The following is a 21,711-nucleotide window of genomic DNA, read 5'->3' as shown; positions in this document are numbered from 1 at the left end:
ACTTTCCGTCCTGACGGTGGTCTCACCAGACAGGAAATGAAGGAAAGCCTGTAACAGGGACACAAGACAAAAAAAATCCCATACCTTTACTAAAAAGAAAAAAAGGATTCGTATTGCTCTCTGCGTTGCTCTTGGCGGGTTCTCCTCGCCCCGTCTGATTAACCTCCCTAGTGGTCTGATTATGTCCATATTTCTGTGCTCAAAGCGGTACATTGTTTTTGCATGGAAATATGTAGTTTTTTATTGTAGGCCTGTAATTTTTAGGAATAACTCACTGAAATCTGTCTGAACAAGAGTCTAGTAAACATCCCGGGGAGGATAAAATTTGAAACACGAAATCATAAATTATAATTTAATAAATAATCATAAAAAATAATAATATAATAATAATAAATTTAATTCAATAATATAATCAAACCAAAAACACTGAAATGTGAAATAGAGCGCCAAGTTCGCACATCGCTGAGCAAAGTCGCAGAATCGTTTTCAGTGTCTGATGAGGAATTTCCCCCACGAATCATTATCACTCAATTCTGCAAGTGGTTCTGATTTACTATCGCTGTTCTCTAGCCGGTCTAAAACTGCGTCTGACCTAAAGGGACGCTTTTTGGACACCATGGACGTTTCTCAGTTTCCAGGCAGAAAGAACAGTAAAAATGCAGGCAGGGCGCCGGACAAAGCACTCGGGACAACATGTATGTGAAATGGTTTGATACAGGAATGTATTACTGTGAGATTTTAGTGGATTTAGTGAATGTCACTTTTACAATTTTCAAATTTCCCGCCAGTTCTGTCCCCCGTACGTCCCGACGTCGCAGGGAATGGAACCCAGAAGATAGATGCCGACATCGGCAGGAGGACATTACAGGGGACACTGCAGGGGGGACATCGCGGGAGCGCAGGACAAGGTAAGTGCAGAAGAGATCCCAGAGCAACGCTGCAGTGTATTCCCGAGTGTAGCTCGGGGGGGTTACCGCTTGTGGTGCTGAAACTTTACCCCGAGCTACACTTGGGAGGTTAAACACCAGCAGGAAGGCCTGCTGGTAAATCTCTCCAACAGAGTAAAAGCCCAACAGAGGTTCTAATCCTTTCCCATTCATTCCTAAACCTCAGAAAAGTTTCGACAGGACATGCACTTTGAACGCCACCCTTCAGTTCAGTCTACAGTTGTACCGGCTCCTCTCCTGGGCTGAAATGGTTTACTCCGATTTCACTGCACACTGTACATTAGAAGCAGCCACAAGTCAGACAGAACCCATCTCTAGGCTGGAGGACGCCCAGCATCATCTAGCTCTCTCTTTCCCAGCCTGATTCTCCCTAGCCCTGCCCCTTTAATGCATTGGATTTCTGTTCTTCCAATCGCGGAGGCTTGGGCGTTACCTAGGGCGGTCTGCATGCAAATACAGCCTACCTAGTAACACCCACTGCTCCAGACTGACATCTACACATCAAGGCATTGTGATATTTGCATAGCTCCTCCCAAGGCCGGGCCACGGCTTGTATCAGGACTGAGTAACCCTCCCTCCCGAATTTTCATATTTGCATAGCTCTTCCTAAGAGCCAATCTACTACTTGCATCAGGGCTGAGGGTTCTGGACAGGAGTACTGAGGCAGGGTGCCGTGATGTTTTCAGGGAGCTATATACAGCACCCTGCCAGGTCCTCCTACAAGCCAAGATCTTCCTGCGTTGCATAGCAAAGCACAGAAACCCAGTGATGATGCTACGATGGTCTAAAATAAGATACGTCATGAAAACAGGTTTGAATTAAAAGAAAATAATGATCATGTTGATGTGGGGGGAGGGAGGAACCACGCAAGGACGGATAACCTGATTAGACTTTAGTTTTAAGCACTTGACCACCTGAAGGTTTTACCCCCTTCATGACCAGGGCATTTTTTGCTATTCAGCACTGCGCTAATTAAACTGGCAATTTCGCGGTCATGCAACCCTGCACCCAAATTAAATTTATATATTTTTTTTCACACAAATAGAGATTTCTTTTGGTGGTATTTGATCACCACTGGGTGTTTTTTTTCTATTTTTTCATTATGTAAATGAAAAAATACAGAAAATGTAGAAAAAGAGAAAACAACGGTTTTCTTAGTTTCTGTTATAAAATTTTGCAAACAAATAATCTTTCTTCATAAATTTAGGCCAAAATGTATTCTGCTACATTTCTTTGGTAAAAAATAACACAAATCAGTGTATATTATTTAGTCTGTAGGAAAGTGATCGAGTCTACAAATTACAGGACATATATTTGAAAATTGATCAGTTCTGATGATCTCATTTCTTAAAATGCCAGTACAGTACAAATCCCTCCAAAGGACCCCTTTTTAGAAAGTAGCCAGTCTGAGGTATGTAGTAAGAGGCATGGTGAGTTTTTTATTTTTAAGGTGTAATTTTTTGTTGCAATTTTTTTGTAAAATTAGGAAATTAAATTAAATGCTTTTTTTCACAATTTTTTTGTAAAATTAGGAAATTAAATGCTTTTTTCACAACTTTTTTGTACATACTATCACTAGGGCATTACAGTGTCATCATATGATTGGTTTGGAAGTGATACTGACTTGGCAGTGTGTGGGGAAAAAAACATAAAACATTTTCCTTTTTTTTAATTTTTTTTTTTTAAGAGGTGTGGGTTTTATGTTTTTGTTTTTTTTTGTTTTTCTTTCAGATTTGTTTTTACTTACTGTCAACAAAGTAGTTCAGAGTCACCACAGTGACACTGAACTACTCTGGGGGGTGGTCAGGGAAATGTTTTTTTTTTTTTTGGCACTATTATTGCTTATAACAGTGATGATCACTGTTATAAGCAATAGTTTTAGCTGTCATGAATGGCTTTCATTCATGACAGCTTGTGATCTGTGATTGGCTACAGCTAATCACATGGTACAGGGTGCTGTGAATGGCCCAGGTACCATGTGATAGCTGTGGGCAAATCACAGCATCACAATAGTAAGCGAAAAAGTCATGAATGAAAGCCATTCATGACTGTTTTGTTTACATTGTAATCACCATGACCAGTCATAGAGATCACATGATACCGTGAGAGGCCGGTTACCGAGCGTCGTGATCCGCTGTGTCCGGTGACAGGCCACAGGGTCGTACCGCTACGGGGGTACATGTGCACCGTGATGTACAGCTGCTGCCCGCTCTCAGTAAAAGTACTGTAGGTGGGCGGCAAGTGGTTAAAGCTTGCACCTTGCAACAAATCATGTAAAAACTTAACTTGCATCCTTCATAGCACCCAGCTGGAAGGGGATCGAAGGCAGAACCTCGTTGATGAGCTGCTAACCAAAGAACGGCATCTTCAGTTGTCCCTTTCAAATGAAGGCACAGCGCCCGACGTGGTCAGGTGAGGAGCTTCTCGTTAAGATTTGGTTACGTTCGATCTAAAACTGTATTGTAAAGCCGGCCACGCATTTTATTTGTTTCAGGTACTTATATAGCGCCATCAATGTACGCAGCGCTTTACATATTTATTGTACATTCACATCAGTCCCTAACCCTCAAGGGGTGTACAATCTAAGGTCCCTGACCCTCAAGGGGCGTACAATCTAAGGTCCCTGACCCTCAAGGGGCGTACAATCTAAGGTCCCTAACCCTCAAGGGGCGTACAATCTAAGGTCCCTGACCCTCAAGGGGCGTACAATCTAAGGTCCCTGACCCTCAAGGGGCGTACAATCTAAGGTCCATAACCCTCAAGGGGCGTACAATCTAAGGTCCATAATCCTCAAGGGGCGTCCAATCTAAGGTCCCTAACCCTCAAGGGGCGTCCAATCTAAGGTCCCTAACCCTCAAGGGGCGTCCAATCTAAGGTCCCTAACCCTCAAGGGGTGTACAATCTAAGGTCCCTAACCCTAAAGCGGCGTACAATCTAAGGTCCATAACCCTCAAGGGGCGTCCAATCTAAGGTCCCTGACCCTCAAGGGGTGTACAATCTAAGGTTCCTAACTCACATTCATACATACACATACTAGGGACAATTTAGACAGGAAACAATTCACCTACCTGCATGTCTTTGGAGTGTGGGAGGAGACTGGAGTACCCGGAGGAAACCCACACAGGCACAGGGAGAACATGCAAACTCCAGGCAGGTGGTGCTGTGGTTGGGATTCGAACCAACGACCCGAGTACTGCCAGGTGGAAGAGTGTTACCTAGAGGGATGCATACCCTGCCACTTTCCTCATTAAAGCCCTGCAAGTGCAGCAGCTGATTTATAATTATAAACATGGATCCACATTAAGAGGGTTCAGCAGGGAGCAGCCGAATTTCTCTTCATGTATGGCTACTGGGGTTAAACAGAAGTCAATCTATTGATCTTTGTCTATTCAACTGGCCTGTTGGAATAGACAACTATATCGAAAAAACCCGTAAGTGTCCGCAAAAAAGTGCAAGTGCAAACACACCACACAAAAAACGTGCACTTAGGGGTGTGCTGTGTCCTACCCCTAAAGGGGCTTGGACCGCTGTCCCTGATCCCCCGGGGCACGAAGCTCCTGACGGGGACTAGGTTCCCACTTGGTCCTCCTGACCAAAAGGCCGGGTGGACCACCGTTCCCTATGCCAAGCCGAAGCCGGACATTCAGTACTAGGCAAGGGGGCTCTCCCGAAGAAGAGCCCTCTAGGGATCAGGGGAGGAAGGAACCGTATGGCCACACATCCTCCCCCTAGACTTCAGGGTAGGCCCGAGGACCCACACCCTCCATCCGTGAAAGCACACACATAAGAAAGCAAAAAGTGACAAACGTGGGAGTGTAATAAATTAAATAAGGAAAGTAAATAAAATAAAAAAATGGTACCGTGCCGAAATGTGCACAGACCAGGCCCTGAGGCCCGTAGCAAAAATTGCCCTGGACTTAGCCAAAAGACCTGGTCCTTAGGGCGCTGTGCAAAAAGAGGTGAAAAACAGTGGCCATGTGTCATCTTCACACCGTGGGGTCCCACACCCAAGTGTTACTAGTGACACCCCTGAGAGCGTCTTCCCCAGGGGGCACTGAGTTTGCGGACTTTTTGCGTCCCCGACCCCAGGCCAGACCAAGGTAGCATGCTCAAACCAGGAGGAACTGGGTCTTTCCGGTCTCCCCAGAGGAATTACTCCCAAGGCCCCAGAACGAATCATGGCGCTCCCTGGTTTCTGTCCCTCCGGTACTAGCCTTCCGGACCCCCATCATACCAGTGAGGGTACTATACAACAACCATCCCCGTAAACTAGAATGGTCGGGAGCACCCCCACTGGACACTGATAAGAACAGATTTTTGATTGAAAAGATACTTTTATTGCATAAGCATCAAAAACAACATGTTACGTGTAATCGGGGTACATCTCACCCTGTACTGCGACGCAGCGCACCACATAGCAATACAGTTCCAAACATACGATAAATACATTCAGGCCAATAAATACATTCGCTCAGCGGTATGATGCCTGACGTGATGTGCACGGAGGATGAATCCCCCGGACCACCACGTCATGCATGACGCCGCTTACCCCAAAAACTGTAGCATCCTAATACGATATACATTTCCTAGTCACTATGTCATGCACGAAAACGATAACTGAAAAGAAAAACACTGTCAACAATAGGCATCGGGTGTGTGGGGGGGGGGGGGGGTGGAAGGGGAGGGGAGGGGGAAACACAGGCCCGAAGCTTTATTGAAGGGACAAAGACACGCAAGGGGGAGTAGGGGGAAGGGGGAAATCTTCAGACGTCCTCTTCCTCCTTAAAGTCCAACAAGGAATAGTCTCTGAGCAGACTGAGGATCAGTCTGCGGCAGTCCTCAATGGACATCCTCTCCCGCTGGAGTGTGAGGCGCTTTCTGGCGCACCATAAAGCGTCCTTGAAACAGCACAGCACCCGCCAGGCGCCGTCAATGTCCTCCAAAGAAAAAGTTCCACAGAACAGTCCATTCAAAACCCCAAAGTGAGTGATGGCTGTCTGTGGCACAAAGTCCTTGAGTTCAGGTTCCAGGGCCCCCAACAGGGCCTGAGCAAATGAGCACTCCCAGAAAACGTGGTAGGACGTTTCCTCATGGGTGATGCAGAAGGGGCAGTGTCTGTATCTGCTCAGGTTCCTGGCATGCATAAATGTCCTGAGAGGCAGTCCCCCCTGGATAGCCATCCATGCCAGGTCTTTGTGCCTGTTGGTGAGGATGTTAGAAGAAACATTCCTCCAGACCACCTTGCAGGTGTCTGAAGGCAGGCCTGGAACCGACTCCAAAATGTCGCTGGCTCGGATGAGCTTGTAGATGGTCTTTGGCTTCCACAAGTCCGGCTTGACTCCCTGCAGCCCTTGCTCCCTGATGAACTTGAAGGTATCCAAGTAGAACCAAGGAGTGTCCCAGTTGTAGGGGATGGAACTATCCCAGGTGTCCCACCCCAGGGACCTCCAGAGAGGCAACAGGAAGAAGCGAGACATTGCGTTCCCGCCAGAGTCCGTAGTCCGTCTTGGCAAAGTTCTGCGGACGCAGTTGCAAGCAAAGAACACCCTCAGCTGGGTGGCGATGTCGGGCACGCCCTTACCGCCCTTGAGGGGTTCCTTGAACATGACTGCCCGCTTCACTCTGTCCATCTTGGAGCCCCAGATGAAGTGAAACACCGCCCTGGTGATGGCCTTGCAGGTGTTGACCCGGGGGGGCCAGGCCTGGGCGAGGTACTGCAACACAGGGAGAATCTCGCTGCGGAGTACCAGTGTCTTCCCTTCGATGGTGAGGTCTCTGAGGCTCCAGAGTCCAAACTTTTGGCGCATCTTGGCCAGTCTCTCCTCCCAAGACTTCAGGGCTGCGCCCTCGGCACCAAACCAAACTCCCAAAATCTTCATGAAGTCTGTCTTGATGCCAAAGGGCATGGATGCAGAAGAAGGCAGGAACCACTTTCCGAAGAGCATGACTTCCGACTTCCCGCAGTTGACCTTTGCCCCCGAAGCTTGGCCGAAGTCCTCGCAGGTCTGGACGAGCAGGTCGATGGAGCGCTGGTTGGCACAGAACACCGTCACGTCGTCCATGTAGAGCGAGCACTTCACTTCCCGTCTGTCTGGTCCCGGTGCGGTGATTCCCCCGATCTCTGGATTCCGTCTGATGCATTCGGCGAAGAGCTCTATACAGCAAACAAAAAGCAGAGGTGAGAGAGGACAGCCTTGTCTGACCCCGGAGAGAACCGGGAAGGGGTCAGTCTTCCAGCCGTTCACCTGCACGGAACTACAGATGTCATTATACATGATGTCAACATATGAACAAAACATTTCCCCGAGACCAAACCTGCGCAGGGCTCTGCACATAAACCCATGGGAGACACGGTCAAAGGCCTTCTCCTGATCAAGACTGACCAGGGCCGCGTGCACACGGCGGTCCTTGATGTATTGGACCGTGTCCCGGACAAGCGCTAGGCTGTCCGCAATCCTGCGGCCAGGAATGCCACAAGTCTGATCCGGGTTGATGATCTGTCCGATGACAGCCTTCAGTCTGTTCGCCATGACCTTGGCGAGGATCTTGTAGTCCACGTTCAGAAGAGAGATGGGACGCCAATTTTTCAAGTCACATCTCTCCCCCTTACGCTTGTACAGGATCGTGATCATCCCCTCCCTCAACGAAGGAGGCATCTTGCCCTCCACCACCATCTCCTCGTACAGCTCGAGCAGGTCCGGGCCCACGAGATCCCACAGCGCTACATAAAGCTCCGCTGGGAGACCGTCGCAGCCCGGGGTCCTGCCTTGCCTAAAGGATTTAGCGGCAGAGTGCAGTTCCTCCAACGTCAAGGGGGCGTTGGTGGCCGACAAACCTGCAGGATCAATAGTGTTAGAGATACCTGACAAGAACCTGTCGGCCGCTTCCGAGTTCGTTTCTTTAGGGGAGTAGAGGTCGGAGTAGTAGTCGCTGACCACTTCCATCACGGCCTCCTTCCCCTTCTGGAGTGTTCCAGTCTTGTCACGCAGCTCCGACAGGGGTGTGTGTCCTGAGTGGAGTTTCCTGAAAAAGAAAGAGTTACACTTCTCACCTTTCTCGAGATGCTCCACTTTGGCACGGAAGACAATGTGCCTGGATTCTTCCTCAAAGTGCTTTTTCAAGCACTTCTTGGTGTCCTCCAGGTCTTGCCTCACGTCCCAGCCACAGTGGTGAAGGTCCTGCAGGGACTGCAGCTGACGCTGCAGCCTCCTGAGTTCCTTCCTCCTGGCACACACTTGCTGGCGTCCCCTGGCCTGAAAGAAGCTGCGCAGCTTGACTTTCACGAACTCCCACCAGTCGCTGACCTTAGGAAAGAAAGCCTTCTCCTCTCGCCAGGCACCGTAGATTTCCCTGAGCTCCGCTAGCAGTTCCTCATCGCCCAGCAGGGTGCAATTCAGCTTCCAGGAGCCTGGGCCCGGGGCAAAGCCCTCTCCCAGATCACCTTGAAAGTGAATGGCCCTGTGGTCAGAGAAAAAGCAGGGAACCATGGAGAACCCGCGGTGCCTGACTGCCCTGGAGGTGAGCACAAAGTCAATCCTGGAGCGCACGGATCCATCGGGGCGGCTCCATGAGTAGTTCACGGAACCGCGCCCCACGGATCCCACTGCGTCTCGCAGGGAAGCCTCTGCAATCATCTCTCGGAGCAGCTTCGAGGTGACGTCGAGTTTTGCGTATATGCTGGAGCTGCGCCCATCCTCCTCTATCGGACAGTTAAAGTCACCGCCGATTACTACTGCTCTCGTTGTGGCGAGTTGCGTCCGCAGGGTTTGGAAAAGTTCCAGCCGCGCGTTCTTCTCCGGGGGGGCGTACACGTTGATGAGCCTAACGGGCTCCCCCGCCCACGAACCATCTATGACCAGAAGGCGGCCACAGACGAGCTCATGGACGGAGTCAACAGTGAAACGTCCTCCCCGGATAAGAACCGCAACCCCTGCAGACTTGCAATCGCCACCCCCAGACCAGTAGGAGGGACCATGGGTCCACTGGGAGGACAAATGAGTGTACCTCCTCAGAGGGGGAAGTGCGCACTCCTGAAGCATGTACACATCACTCTGCTGTGTGGAAAGAAAGGTCAGCACAGTCTGCCTCCTAGACACATCCTTTATGCTCCTCACATTAATGGAAAAGATAGATATCTCAGCCATCATGGGAAAGAGATGAAGGGGTTAGTCGGCAGGGGCTGTGCCTACCTCCCCTGGGGAGGGGGGGCGACCTCTGTGACCTCTGCAGCCTGACAAGTGTCCTGGCCCAGACCAATCTGATTGAGGACCTCGTTGAGGACCTCATTGAAGTCGGTGGAGAGATCTGGCTCCGACTGGGTCAGAGCCATCTCTTCTTCCACCTCTTCTTCCTCCAGCGTGTCGAGGTCCTCCCCCACGGGGTCGGGGCCTGCGACATTCTGGAGGACGGCAGGTCGCTTGGTGGCAGAGGAGGTGTCCTCCGCCGCCGGGCTGGCCTGCTCCTTCTTCCGCTTCCTGTACCCCGCCGCAGAGTTGCTGACAGGGGTAACAGGGGGAAGGGGCGGGAAGTCCTCCTGGGAGGACAGGTCCGGGGGGGGTGGGACCGGGGCAGGGGCAGGGGGGCAGGGGGGGGTAGGGGCAGGGGGACCAGGGGCCGAGGGGCCGGGGGCCGGGGCAGGGGGACCAGGGGCGGGGGGGCCAGGGGTGGGAGGACCAGGGGCAGGGGGACCAGGGGCAGGGGGACCAGGGGCAGGAGGACCAGGGGCAGGGGGACCAGGGGCAGGGGGACCAGGGGCAGGGGGACCAGGGGCAGGGGGACCAGGGGCAGGGGGACCAGGGGCAGGGGGACCAGGGGGACCAGGGGCAGGGGGACCAGGGGCAGGGGTACCTGGGGCCTGGGGGGGGTTCCTCTTACCCGGGTCCTTTGGAGGCTTTTGTGGCGCTGGTTAGGTGGCCGGGCCCTTGCTCAGGGCCCCGGCGTACGTCCTGCTTCTTTCTGGGCAGTCTCTGTAGACGTGCTCGGACCGTCCACAGAGGTTGCAGGTTCTGGACCTTGGGCAATCCTTGGTCTCGTGACCTGCAGACCTACAGAACCTACAAGAAAGCACACTGCATTCCTTACCCTCGTGCCCCGGCTGGCCGCACTTGCGGCATGACTGGGGTAGGTCCGGGTAGTGTAGGAGTCCTGATGACGATCCCAGGGAGAAGCATTGTTGCAGGTGTTGGAGATCTCCAGCGGGACGATCTCTTAGTAGCCTGCAAAACACTGCCCACTTACCAGTCCAGAAGCCGTTGGTGTCTAGTATCCGGACTGGGTCCTTCAACACGACACAAAACCTTTGGAGGTAGGTGGCTATGTCTCTGCCGGGGACGTGAGGGTTCCTCATGGACACCGTGATCCTTCTTTCGTCCCTTTGAATGGGAGAGTTCGCAGCGAACTTCCGGAAGAGGGAGTCGGGTCCAGCGGTCTTCACTGCCTCCCAGTACCTTCTGCACACCTGTAGTGAGACAAAGGTGACCAGGAACATGCCTCTCACAAAGGACTGCACCGACAGGGTCTCTGCCTTGCTGAATCCCTGCTCGAGTATCATCTTCTTGCCAAAGACTTCCGGGGTCATTTCCGGGATTCTGCCATCCACCTCTTTCAGCCGCAGCACGACTGTCTGCTTCATCCAGGGCTCCAAGGGAGGGAGACCGTCTGCAGGGCCGGAGCGGTCTGGGGTGGAGGTGGAGGCGGAGGCGGCTTCTCCCGGGGTCTTGGCGGGGGCGGCGGTGGCCGCGTTCTGTGGCTTCTTGGTGGTCGTTCTCTTCCCCATCTTGGCGCAGAGGAGTTCAGAAGGGCTTCCCAGGGATCTTGGTCGGGTTCCTTCTCCTTCTTCTTCCTCGGCGGCTTCACTCTCGCTTGCTTAGCCTTTGAAAAGGCTATTGAGCGTCTACTGCCCGGAGGTAGTAACGCAGAGTGAACAAGGGGGGGGAAGATCACAAACTCGTTCTGTGTGGGGGCTAAGCCTCAAACCCAATAGCAGCAAGTAGGTGAAGCCGGATTTAACCGACGATCCTACAAGGCCGAGAAGAGGGTACCCCACACAGACCAAATGGCTTGGATAGATGCAAGTGTTTCTCAACGTCCTAGCTGGAAGCCGGGACACCCCTAAAGGCAAGGTCGATACTACACTTGATCTTAGCCAAAAGGCCGAGAAGCGATTGGAGTTTAGCCACACAATAATTTGCATATCTAATCCCAAAAGCCTGCCCACTGCCTGTACCAGGGCTGAGGACTGTTGAGAGGAGTACTGAGGCAGGGTGCTGTGATGTTTTTAGGGTGCTGGCCCCTCCCACCAGCTATGATTTACCGGCATTGCAAAGAGAAGCACAGAGACCCAGTGACAATATCACTGTTTTTACTCGTAATAACTGTTTTTTGTTTAAAAATGCCATTCGCATGTTGATGAGAGGGGAGGGAAGAACCGGGGAAGGCAAAATAAACCCATATTATATTTTTGCTTATGTCGGCAACCTGGAACAAGCATGCAAATCAAGAGTCCGTGAAGTCAACGCCCCCCTCGGAATTGCATCCTGGTTTCATGTCAGTGACTCAAAGTGTTGGAGGTAGCGGATCAGCATGACAGCCAGGAAAGTAGTATTTTCAGAAGCGGCCGTTCCCATCGTACTTTTTTAGTTGCTGATGCTGTGCCTTCCACATTCATAAATAACTGTAAAGTGATTATATTCCATGTTCGAGGTTTACAAACAAAGCATATCCCTCTATAGTGTGTACTTGTCTCAACTCAGAGCACTAAGTGCCATTTTTCTCTGCTGCTTCCTTTGCTATCTGCATAAGTCACTTCTGACAGCTTTTATGGAGGCCAAGAGAAGAAAGGTGACAGGGGAGGGAGCTCCAGCACACAGCCTGTGATTGACCGCCTCAGCTTTGTTCCTGTGTGCTGTGTGAAGGGGGTGTGTCCCTTCCCTCCAATCAGCTCTCAGAACTCTCCTCACTGAGCTCTGCAGAGTGTAACTTCAGCTCTCTGCCCCCTGTTTTCTGAAAGCTCAGACAAGCTTTATATTTCTGTGCTTTAAATGGATGTAGAAAAGAGAAGACTGCATATAAAGAGGTACAACTTGTGAAGCATGATTTGTTTCATCTCCGTGTATCACCTGAGGCCTGCCACTTCTCTGGGTATATGTCAGGGTTTACAACCCCTTTAACATGAGGGAAAGCCACAATTTCGTAAGTGCGGATTTTAGGGTTAAGCAGCTGTGGGAGACAGACTGTTGCCCACAGCAGCCAAATCATTTTCTTCCTCTTGTACTTTACAAACCTTCCTGCACCTTAAAGGGGAGATCCTGATTGGTTTCTTTGGGTGACAAAGGCTGTTGATTTTTTTGTGAGAAGCTGTAAGTCGTGAAGCCCCCCTCAGTGACTCGTCTTCTGCTTACATGGCAACACGGTCTCCATGATGTGATTGTGGGAGCATCCACATTTTTAAAGGTTGTTGTTTTTTTTTGGTTTTTCTTTTGCTTTCGTGCTCATGACTCAGTTTTCCTGCTGTAATGACTGCGGACACAGGAACAAGAGTGATGCAATAGTGGTATAGTGTTTAAACAGATTATCGGATGTGTGCCGTTACTGAGACAAGTGCCAGGAGAGTGACAACACGGCTTACCACCGGTGTAATTAAAACTGATCGGCGGAATAAACCTAAATTGTCCAAATCCATTCATCATGTGTATTCTTGAATCTCGGTGAGCTTTGTGTATTTCTTCCAGATCTGTGCAGTAATCCAGTGTGAGACTGCAATAAAGACCACTCACTGCTGCTCCCTCTCTATGTGGAGGGTGACTGGTCTTGTCTCCACCCCTCCTGTAGTTTTTATATATACATATATATAATCAGCCCTCGAATATGTACAGTCGCCAGTTCGCCTTGGGCAAGTGGAAATAAGGTGGGGGCGAGCAGCGACGGGACTAGGGTTGTGTGGGAGGGGTGGAGATAAACATCAATCTCCTGTATGGCTTTCAGTGAAGCAGCTGAAAGCCACAAGAGGGAGAGGAGGAGAAGTGGATTCCAGCTGCTTCATTGAAAACCATACAGGAGATCGCTGCTTGTCACTGCCCCCACCGCTCCACCGATCGTCCCTGAACAGTCCGTTTCTTTCTGGGCCCTCCCCCCTCTGTGTGCTCCTCAGTGCACAGCCCCTCCCCCGTCCTCTGCACCAAAAGGAGAGGAGGGGAGAGAGGCTGGATCTGCTCTGCCTCCCCCTGTGCCCGCCCACACTCCAGTCCATGCAGTTTCAGAGGATGTGTGGCCGGGCAATTGTATACAGAGCACCCGACAGCTCTGATGCATCTGACTGAGTCTTGTGAGTCCCTCCCTTCCTTCCACCCCCTCCCTCCTTCCATTTGACCCACCCCTCCCTTCCTTCCTTCCTCCCTTCCTTCCTCCCTTCCTTCCTCCCTTCCCTCCCTCCCTCCCTCCTACCCACCCCTCCCTCCCTTCCTTCCCTTCCTCCCACCCACCCCTCCCTCCCTCGCTCCCTTCCTTACAGTCACCCACCCCTCCCTCCCTTTGGCCCACCCACCCCTTCCTCCCTCCCTTACGCCCACCCATCCCTCCCTTCCTTAAACCCACCCACCCCTTCCTTCCAACCACCCACCCCTTCCTTCCAACCACCCACCCCTCCCTTCCACCCCCCCTCCCTTCCTTCCAACCACCCCTCCCTTCCTTCCTTCCAACCACCCCTCCCTTCCTTCCTTCCTTCCTTCCTTCCTTCCAACCACCCCTTCCTTCCTTCCAACCACCCCTTCCTTCCTTCCAACCACCCCTCCCTCCCTTCCTTCCTTCCTTCCAACCACCCCTCCCTTCCTTCCTTCCTTCCAACCACCCCTCCCTCCCTTCCTTCCAACCACCCCTCCCTTCCTTCCTTCCTTCCTTCTAACCACCCCTCCCTTCCTTCCAACCACCCCTCCCTCCCTTCCTTCCACCCCTCCCACCCACCATACATGACCAACATAACATAACAAAAAGAGCCACCATTTTATTCTCCAGGACCTCTGGTTTCAAGAAATATATAATGTTTGGAGGTTCTAACTAATTTTCCAGCAAGCAATGCTGATTTGTGTAAAGATTTTTTATAAATTTGCTCCAGACAGCAAGTAGTTAAAGAAAAGTCTGTGCCTAGAGTTCAGCTTTAGCTGACACCTTGCCTGGTTTCCAGTAATAAAGTCACTTGTAGCGGGTCACTAAACACTTTATAAAGGATTTGTTTTCATTGACAATATTGCACATAGTAGAGCGCCCAGAACTGGAAACATCCCTGGGTGGAAGGGTATTCCCACGCACAGCGCCAGTATATCTGGATTTCCCAGGAAGCCACTTGGAGTGAACTTGGTGGACATAAAACTGTTCATGAAGCAACTCTGCTTGTATCATAACACACTTGAAAGTACTTTTAGAACCTTCTGATGCCAATGGAGGTGGGGGGGGGTCATAGCGAGAGATTGGTCCATCTGCACTGTACTGTGTGAATGGAGGCATCTGTTTGATTTTTTTTTTTCCAGCCTGTTAGCCGAACAAAAAATAAATCTATTAGTGTATGAGCAGCTTTACAGTGTTGTATTACAATACAAACGATAGATTAGTCCCAATTGTCCTTTCCATTAGTACGTTCCATGGATCGGACCCTGTCCCCGGGAGGAGGACTCTGAGATCCTCATCATTAATGCATATAATAGAGTCCATGTCTCCAGGAGAATCTCACACCTTAAGGTCTTCACCATTAGTACATACCGCAGATCAGTCCCTGTTGAGGAGCTCATACACTAAGGTCTTCACCATTAGTACAGTCCGCAGATCAGTCCCTGTTGAGGCGCTCATACACTAAGGTCTTCACCATTAGTACATACCGCAGATCAGTCCCTGTTGAGGAGCTCATACACTAAGGTCTTCACCATTAGTACATACCGCAGATCAGTCCCTGCTGAGGAGCTCATACACTAAGGTCTTCACCATTAGTACATACCGCAGATCAGTCCCTGTTGAGGAGCTCATACACTAAGGTTTTCACTATTAGTACATGCCGTAGCACAGTCACTGCCCCTGTGAGCAGCTTACACTCTAAGTTCTCACCAGTAGTACATATTGTAGATCAGTCCCTGTCCTCTGGAAAAGTTCACATTTTAAGGTCCTCACCTTTTGTACATGATGTAGACCAATCCCTGTCCCTGGAAGGAACTCACATTTTACAGTCTTAACCATTAGCTCATACCATAGACCAATCCCTGTACCCAGGTGAAGGCTACACTTTGAGGTGCTCCCCATTAGTACATATTGAGGATTGGTCTCTGTTCCCTGGAGGAGCTCACACTTTATTTCAGGTACTTATATAGCGCTGTCAATTTACGCAGTGCTTTACATATATATTGTACATTCACATCAGTCCCTAACCCTTAAGGGGCGTACAATCTAAGGTCCCTAACCCTCAAGGGGTGTACAATCTAAGGTCCCTAACTCACATTCATAGATACACATACTAGGGACAATTTAGACAGGATCCAGTTAACCTACCAGCACGTCTTTGGAGTGTGGGAGGAAACCGGAGTACCCAGAGGAAACCCACGCAGGCATAGGGAGAACATGCAAAATCCAGGCAGGTGGTGCCGTGGTTGGGATTCGAACCAACGACCCTAGTACTGCCAGGTGGAAGTGCTAACCACTAAGCCACTGTGTCGCCCACTCATCATCATTAGCACATATGATAGATTGGTCTCTATCCCTGAGAGGAGGAAACTGTAAGATCCTCACCAATAGTACTTGCCAGCCTTTCTCAACCATTTTACCTCAGAGGAACACCTAAAATAATTTTCTAAAGGAACCCCTACTAAAACCAATTCATCTTAGGTCATCAGGAAAAATGCACCTTATTTTGGTGGTCAAAAGGAAGACTGCCCCCCTTACTGTGGTGCTCAGAATACCACTTTTAAAGGCAAAAGATAAAAAGATGGTGTCATGCTTGTGGCATTGCCAAGGGGTGTTGGCCCTGGAACTATAAAGGCATCATCAAATAGGTAGTCCATGAGCCACAGCTCAAGGAACCTCTACCAACATCTGGAGGAACCCCGGTTGAGGATGGCTGCCGTAGACCAATCTCTTTCCCTGGGAGGAGCTCACACTCACTATTAGTACATACCATAGATTTGTCAGTGTTCCCATGAGGATACGTTTAAGGCCAACGCCAATAGTACTTGCTGTAGATCAGTCCTTATCACTGAGAGAAGGAAATGCTAAGCTCCTCACCATTAGTACATACCACAGATCAATCCCTGTCCTGGGGAGGAGCTTACACTCCAAGGTCCTCACCAATACATACAGTAGATTGGTCTCTCTTTTCCGGAAGAGCTCACACTCTTAAGGTTCTCACCATTAGTACATACTGCAGATTTTTTCCTAGAGGAAGACACTCTGATGTCCTCACCATAGTACCTACTGTAGGTCAGTCCCTGTCCCCACTAGGAGCTCACAGTCTCAGGTCTTCATCATTAGTACACACAATAGATCAGTGTCTGTCCCCGGTAGGAGGATAAAACTAAGGCCCTCCTAATTAGCACATATCATAGATAGGTCCCTGTTCCTAGCAGACGGACACTCTAAGTCCTCACAACTAGTACATACTGTAGCTTGGTCCCTGTCTTGCTGAAGAGTTCCATCTCTTAAGGTCCTCACTATTAGTACATACCATAGATCAGTCTCTGTCCCCTGGAGGAGCTCACAGTCTGAGGTCCTCACCACTAATACACACAATAGATCAGTCTCTGACCCCGATAGGAGGACAAACTAAGGTCCTCCCCATCAGGACATATCGTAGTACATACAACTAGAACATACTGTAGATTAGTCCCTGTCTTGGGGAAGAGCTCACACTCTAAGGGCCTCACCTTTAGCACATACTATAGATCAGTCTCTGTATCTCACCACTGGTACATACCATAGATCAGACCTGGTCTCTGCAAGGAGCTCATGGTCTGAGGTCCTCACCATTATTACATTTCATAGATCAGTCCTGGTATCTGCGAGGAGCTCATGCTCTAAGGTCCTCACCGTTAGTATATACCATAAATAGCCTTTCTCTCTGCGAGGAGCTCATGCTCCAAGGTCCTCGCCATTGGTACATACCATAGATCAGTCCTGGTCTCTCTGAGAAGCTTACGCTCCAAGGTCCTCACCCTTGGTACATACCATAGATCAGTCCTGGTATCTGCGAGGAGCTCATGCTCTAAGGTCCTCACCGTTAGTACATACCATAAATAGCCTTTCTCTCTGCGAGGAGCTCATGCTCCAAGGTCCTCGCCATTGGTACATACCATAGATCAGTCTTGGTCTCTGCGAGGAGCTCAGGCTCTAGATCAGTCTCTGCGAGGAGCTCATGCTCTAAGGTCCTCACCATTAGTACATACCATAGATCAGTCCTGGTCTCTCTGAGAAGCTTACGCTCCAAGGTCCTCACCCTTGGTACATACCATAGATCAGTCTTGGTCTCTACGAGGCGCTCATTCTCTAAGGTCTTCACCATTGGTACATACCATAGGTCAGTCCTGGTCTCTGCAAGGAGCTCATGCTTTAAAGTCCTCACTGTTAGTACATACTATAGATTGGTCCCTGTCCCCAGTGAGAGGTCATTCTGAAGTCCTCACCACTATCATACACATACTGTATGTCCTCGTTTTTACAGTACACTGTCAACTTTTACTTTATTTAATGTAAAAATCTGTGTTCTTCCCTCTTTAACTTGTATGTCCTAATTCTGTCTATCGCTCGGGAGGCACAGCATGGAAGGGCCACTAGACGGTCTCATTTAAACCATTAGTCTTGGCGGTTTGAATAGGGCACAGGGGCAAGGGTACTGGAGCGATGAATTCGGCTTTTCTCTTTACTCAAGAGCTGGAAAGTTTTGACTCCTGTTCTGGACCTTCACTTTGTGTCAGTCATTCCTTCTACCCCCCACCCCGAGCTGACAGTTTCCGTCCTCTGTCCCCCCCACCATGTGTCACATGTTTCCGCTTCCCGCTCTGCTGATCATATGAGGCTGGATCCAATGCCCGCATCTCCCCTTCACAAGGAATTAAGGAAATTAGTCAGAGTTTGCTTTTAGTCACCATTCAGTGAATCTCGGTTAGACGGTGAGTGTTCATGGTCGGCCAAAGTAGTCAAAATATCCGTGGGGAGATGAGTGTCACCATCAACAAAGGAAGGAATGCACTAGGGCTTTTTTCCGGGGAACTGTATGGGGGTTAAACCTGCAATATTGATATTCAGTATGTGATTTGATATGTCTTGTTTTTTTTTTTTTTTTGCATTTACATGCAAGCCAAGCTGTCCAACAAAGCGGCAGTTGCAGGGGTTGGGATAAACCATATAACACTGACGGGGGTGCTTACAATGGTCAGCTTTTATTCATTTGGTTAAAAGAAGAATTCCAAGTATAGATATTTTTAAGTAGCTACATTGTTCCAGCTTGGACCAATATAGCTATGCATATACAATATCTGTGGGATTCCTCTAGAACAGGGATGGGCAAACTTTTTGACTTGAGGGCCGCAATGGGTTCATATATTGGACCCGGGGGCCGGACCAAGAGTAGATGAATGATGTGTATGTGTCATCCATAGTAAGTATAGTAATATTCCCCCATAATAAGCATAGTAATTAATCCCCCATATAGTAATTCATCCCCCATATAGTAATTCATCCCCCATAGTAATTCATCCCCCATATAGTAATTCATCCCCCATATAGTAATTCATCCCCCCTATAGTAATTCATCCCCCCTATAGTAATTCATCCCCCCCATAGTAATTCATCCCCCCCATAGTAATTCATCCCCCCCATAGTAATTCATCCCCCCTATAGTAATTCATCCCCCATAGTAATTCATCCCCCATAGTAATTCATCCCCCATAGTAATTCATCCCCCCCATAGTAATTCATCCCCCCTTTAGTAATTCATCCCCCATAGTAATTCATCCCCCATATAGTAATTCATCCCCCATAGTAATTCATCCCCCATAGTAATTCATCCCCCATAGTAATTCATCCCCCATATAGTAATTCATCCCCCATAGTAATTCATCCCCCCTATAGTAATTCATCCCCCCTATAGTAATTCATCCCCCATATAGTAATTCATCCCCCCTATAGTAATTCATCCCCCATATAGTAATTCATCCCCCCTATAGTAATTCATCCCCCATATAGTAATTCATCCCCCATATAGTAATTCATCCCCCATATAGTAATTCATCCCCCATAGTAATTCATCCCCCATAGTAATTCATCCCCATATAGTAATTGATCCCCCCTATAGTAATTAATTCCCCATATTAAGTCCCCAAGTCCCCCCTGTGTCAATTCACTTACCTTTGCTCCGCGCGTTCCTCTCGCCGTGTTCCCGCGCCGTTCCGGTGTAGCATGAAAATCTGTCTCCTATGAGGATCTGTCCCCCTCGACGTATCTGCGCATGTGCCAGTTTCAGGCATTAGCAGCCGATCGGCGATCTCCGGCACATGCGCAGATACGTTGAGGGGGACAGATCCTCATAGGAGACAGATTTTCATGCTACACCGGTCTTCAGGGCGGACTGTGAGAGGAGCCTAGTGGGAGCCTAGCTCCGCGGGCCGGATTAAAAGGTCCGCCGGGCCATATACGGCCCGCGGGCCGAAGTTTGCCCATTGCTGCTCTAGAAGCTGGACATCCTTGTAGTAGACACTGCTACTACACAGCTACTACAGTGTTCTCCACTAGCTTGTGGGTCTTGTGCCAAGTGGCTTCCTTGCTACATTGTGATCAAAGGGGGATGGCCACTGGGCACCGGTGCCATTCAGAGATCACTTTACATTTTCTTAGTGCATGCAAAGCTTTCTCTGATTGGATGAGATGGAGAGGTGGGACTGGGACAGAACTCCACCTCATCCAATCAGAGAAAGCTTTGCATTCATTGATAAAATGCAAAGCATTATCTGAATGGTGCCAGCGATGAGTGGTCAGTGTTCTCAATGCAGCAGGGCAGCCTCGCAGTACGGGACCCAGAAGCTAGTGGAGATCACTGTAGTTGCGGAGTAGTAGCAGTGTGTACTACAGTGATTTCCAGCTTCTAGAGCAGTGGTCCTCAACCACTGGGTCATGGCCCACTTCTCAGCAACAGCTTCCCTCCTCCTGGGCTTTCTTCAGTTCGCTGCGGATCCCTAACCTCCCAAAGTGCCTCCCCTTTCCCATAGTGCCACTTAGACTACCTTGGTGGCTACCAGTGGCACTCAACCTTTCCATTACCATCCACAGTGCCACCCAGCCCCTTGCAATGCCTCCTAACCAGCTTCCCATAGTGCCCTGAACAGTGTCCCACAGTAGGAGGTTTATGAGCCCCAGAAGGTGAGAAACTGGTGTCAGCAGAGGCGGCCAAATATGAAGGAGAAGCTGAGAAATGGATTCTTCATTTATTCAATATTTATTGCTGACAGAATAATATAAAACGCTGTCACCGCATTGAGTGGCACTGCCTGGCCACTTCCTCAGAATGGTGCATAAAACACTGTCAAGCTCTAGCTTGCTCCATATAATTAAAAAAAAAGAAAAGCTCCCAGCCCCCTTCAGTGACCCCCTCCTCCAAAATTTCCCCCAGCTCCATGCAGAAACTTAATCTCCTACAGGACCATGAAGTCGGCTGTGGGGTTCCCTAAATTCCTCCAAAACCTCCATTTCCCCACAGTGACACCCAGCCCCATCCAGAGCCTTCCAGCATTTCAATACGTTTTGCATTCCTAAATGTTTTTATTGTGTGACTATAAACTTTTTTTTTTTTTTTCTTTACTGTTGGGGCATGGAACTTTCTGCAAAAATTTAGCGGGCCTTGGTCTTAATAAGGCTGATCACACAGGTATCACACAGGTGTCATACAGTATGCCAGGCTGGGACAATATCCATACCTGGAATTAGCAGTGCACCAAAATGAAAATTCTGGACCGAAACTGAAAATTCAGTATGTCCAAAAAACAAAATTGAAATGGACAGTTTTTTTTTTTCAAAAAAATTGTATTATACACTGCTCAAAAAAATGAAAGGAACACTTATTAATACGAGTCTGGCATCAAGTCAATGAAACTCCTGGGATATTGATCTGGTCAGGTAAGTAGCAGAGGCGGTTGTTTAATCATTTTCAGTTGCTTTGTTAATGAAACTAACAACAGGTGCATTAGATGGGAAACAATGAGACGACCCCCAAAACAGGAATAATTTTACAGGTGGAGGCCACTGACATTTTTTTCCCTACTCATCTTTTCTGACTATTTTTCACTAATTTTGCATTTGGCTAGGGTCAGTGTCACTACTGGTAGCATGAGGCCATACCTGGACCCTACAGAGGCTGCACAGACAGTCCAACTCCTGCAGGATGGCAAATCAATACCTGCCATTGCCAGAAGGTTTGCTGTGTCTCCCAGCACAGTCTCAAGAGCATGGAGGAGATTCCAGGAAACAGGCTGTTAATCTAGGAGAGCTGGACAGGGCCGTAGAAGGTCCTTATCCCACCAGGAGGACCGGTATCTGCTCCTTTGTGCAAGGAGGAGCACTGTCAGAGCCCTACAAAATGACCTCCAGCAGGCCACTGGTGTGAATGTCTCTGACCAAACAATCAGAAACAGACTTCATGAGGGTGGCCTGAGGGCCCGACGTCCTGTAGTGGGCCCTGTGCTCACTGCCCGGCACTATAGAGCTCGATTGGCATGTGCCATTGAACACGAGAGCGGAGACTGCGAGC

General features: G+C 49.5%; 1 protein-coding gene and 1 pseudogene across 3 annotated transcripts in view; one reads left to right on the top strand and one right to left on the bottom strand.

The window, feature by feature from the left end:
* STX8 (syntaxin 8) overlaps nt 1-21,711 on the top strand; it is a 300,489-nt gene that overhangs the window by 549 nt on the left and 278,229 nt on the right. For all 3 annotated transcript variants that reach the window (XM_089659572.1, XM_089659574.1, XM_089659571.1), the window contains exon 2: nt 3,249-3,359. In XM_089659572.1, coding sequence (XP_089515698.1) covers nt 3,249-3,359 — 111 coding nt within the window. The remainder of the gene's footprint in view (nt 1-3,248; nt 3,360-21,711) is intronic.
* Nucleotides 11,019-11,111, bottom strand: LOC149439020 (U2 spliceosomal RNA; annotated as a pseudogene).

This window comes from Staurois parvus, unplaced genomic scaffold (assembly GCF_062004578.1).
Source record: "Staurois parvus isolate SC_StPar_1 unplaced genomic scaffold, SC_StPar_1.0 ptg001165l, whole genome shotgun sequence".
NCBI lineage: Eukaryota > Metazoa > Chordata > Amphibia > Anura > Ranidae > Staurois > Staurois parvus.
The sequence above is the reverse complement of the archived record's forward strand: the minus strand, read 5'-3'. Positions and strand labels throughout refer to the sequence as shown.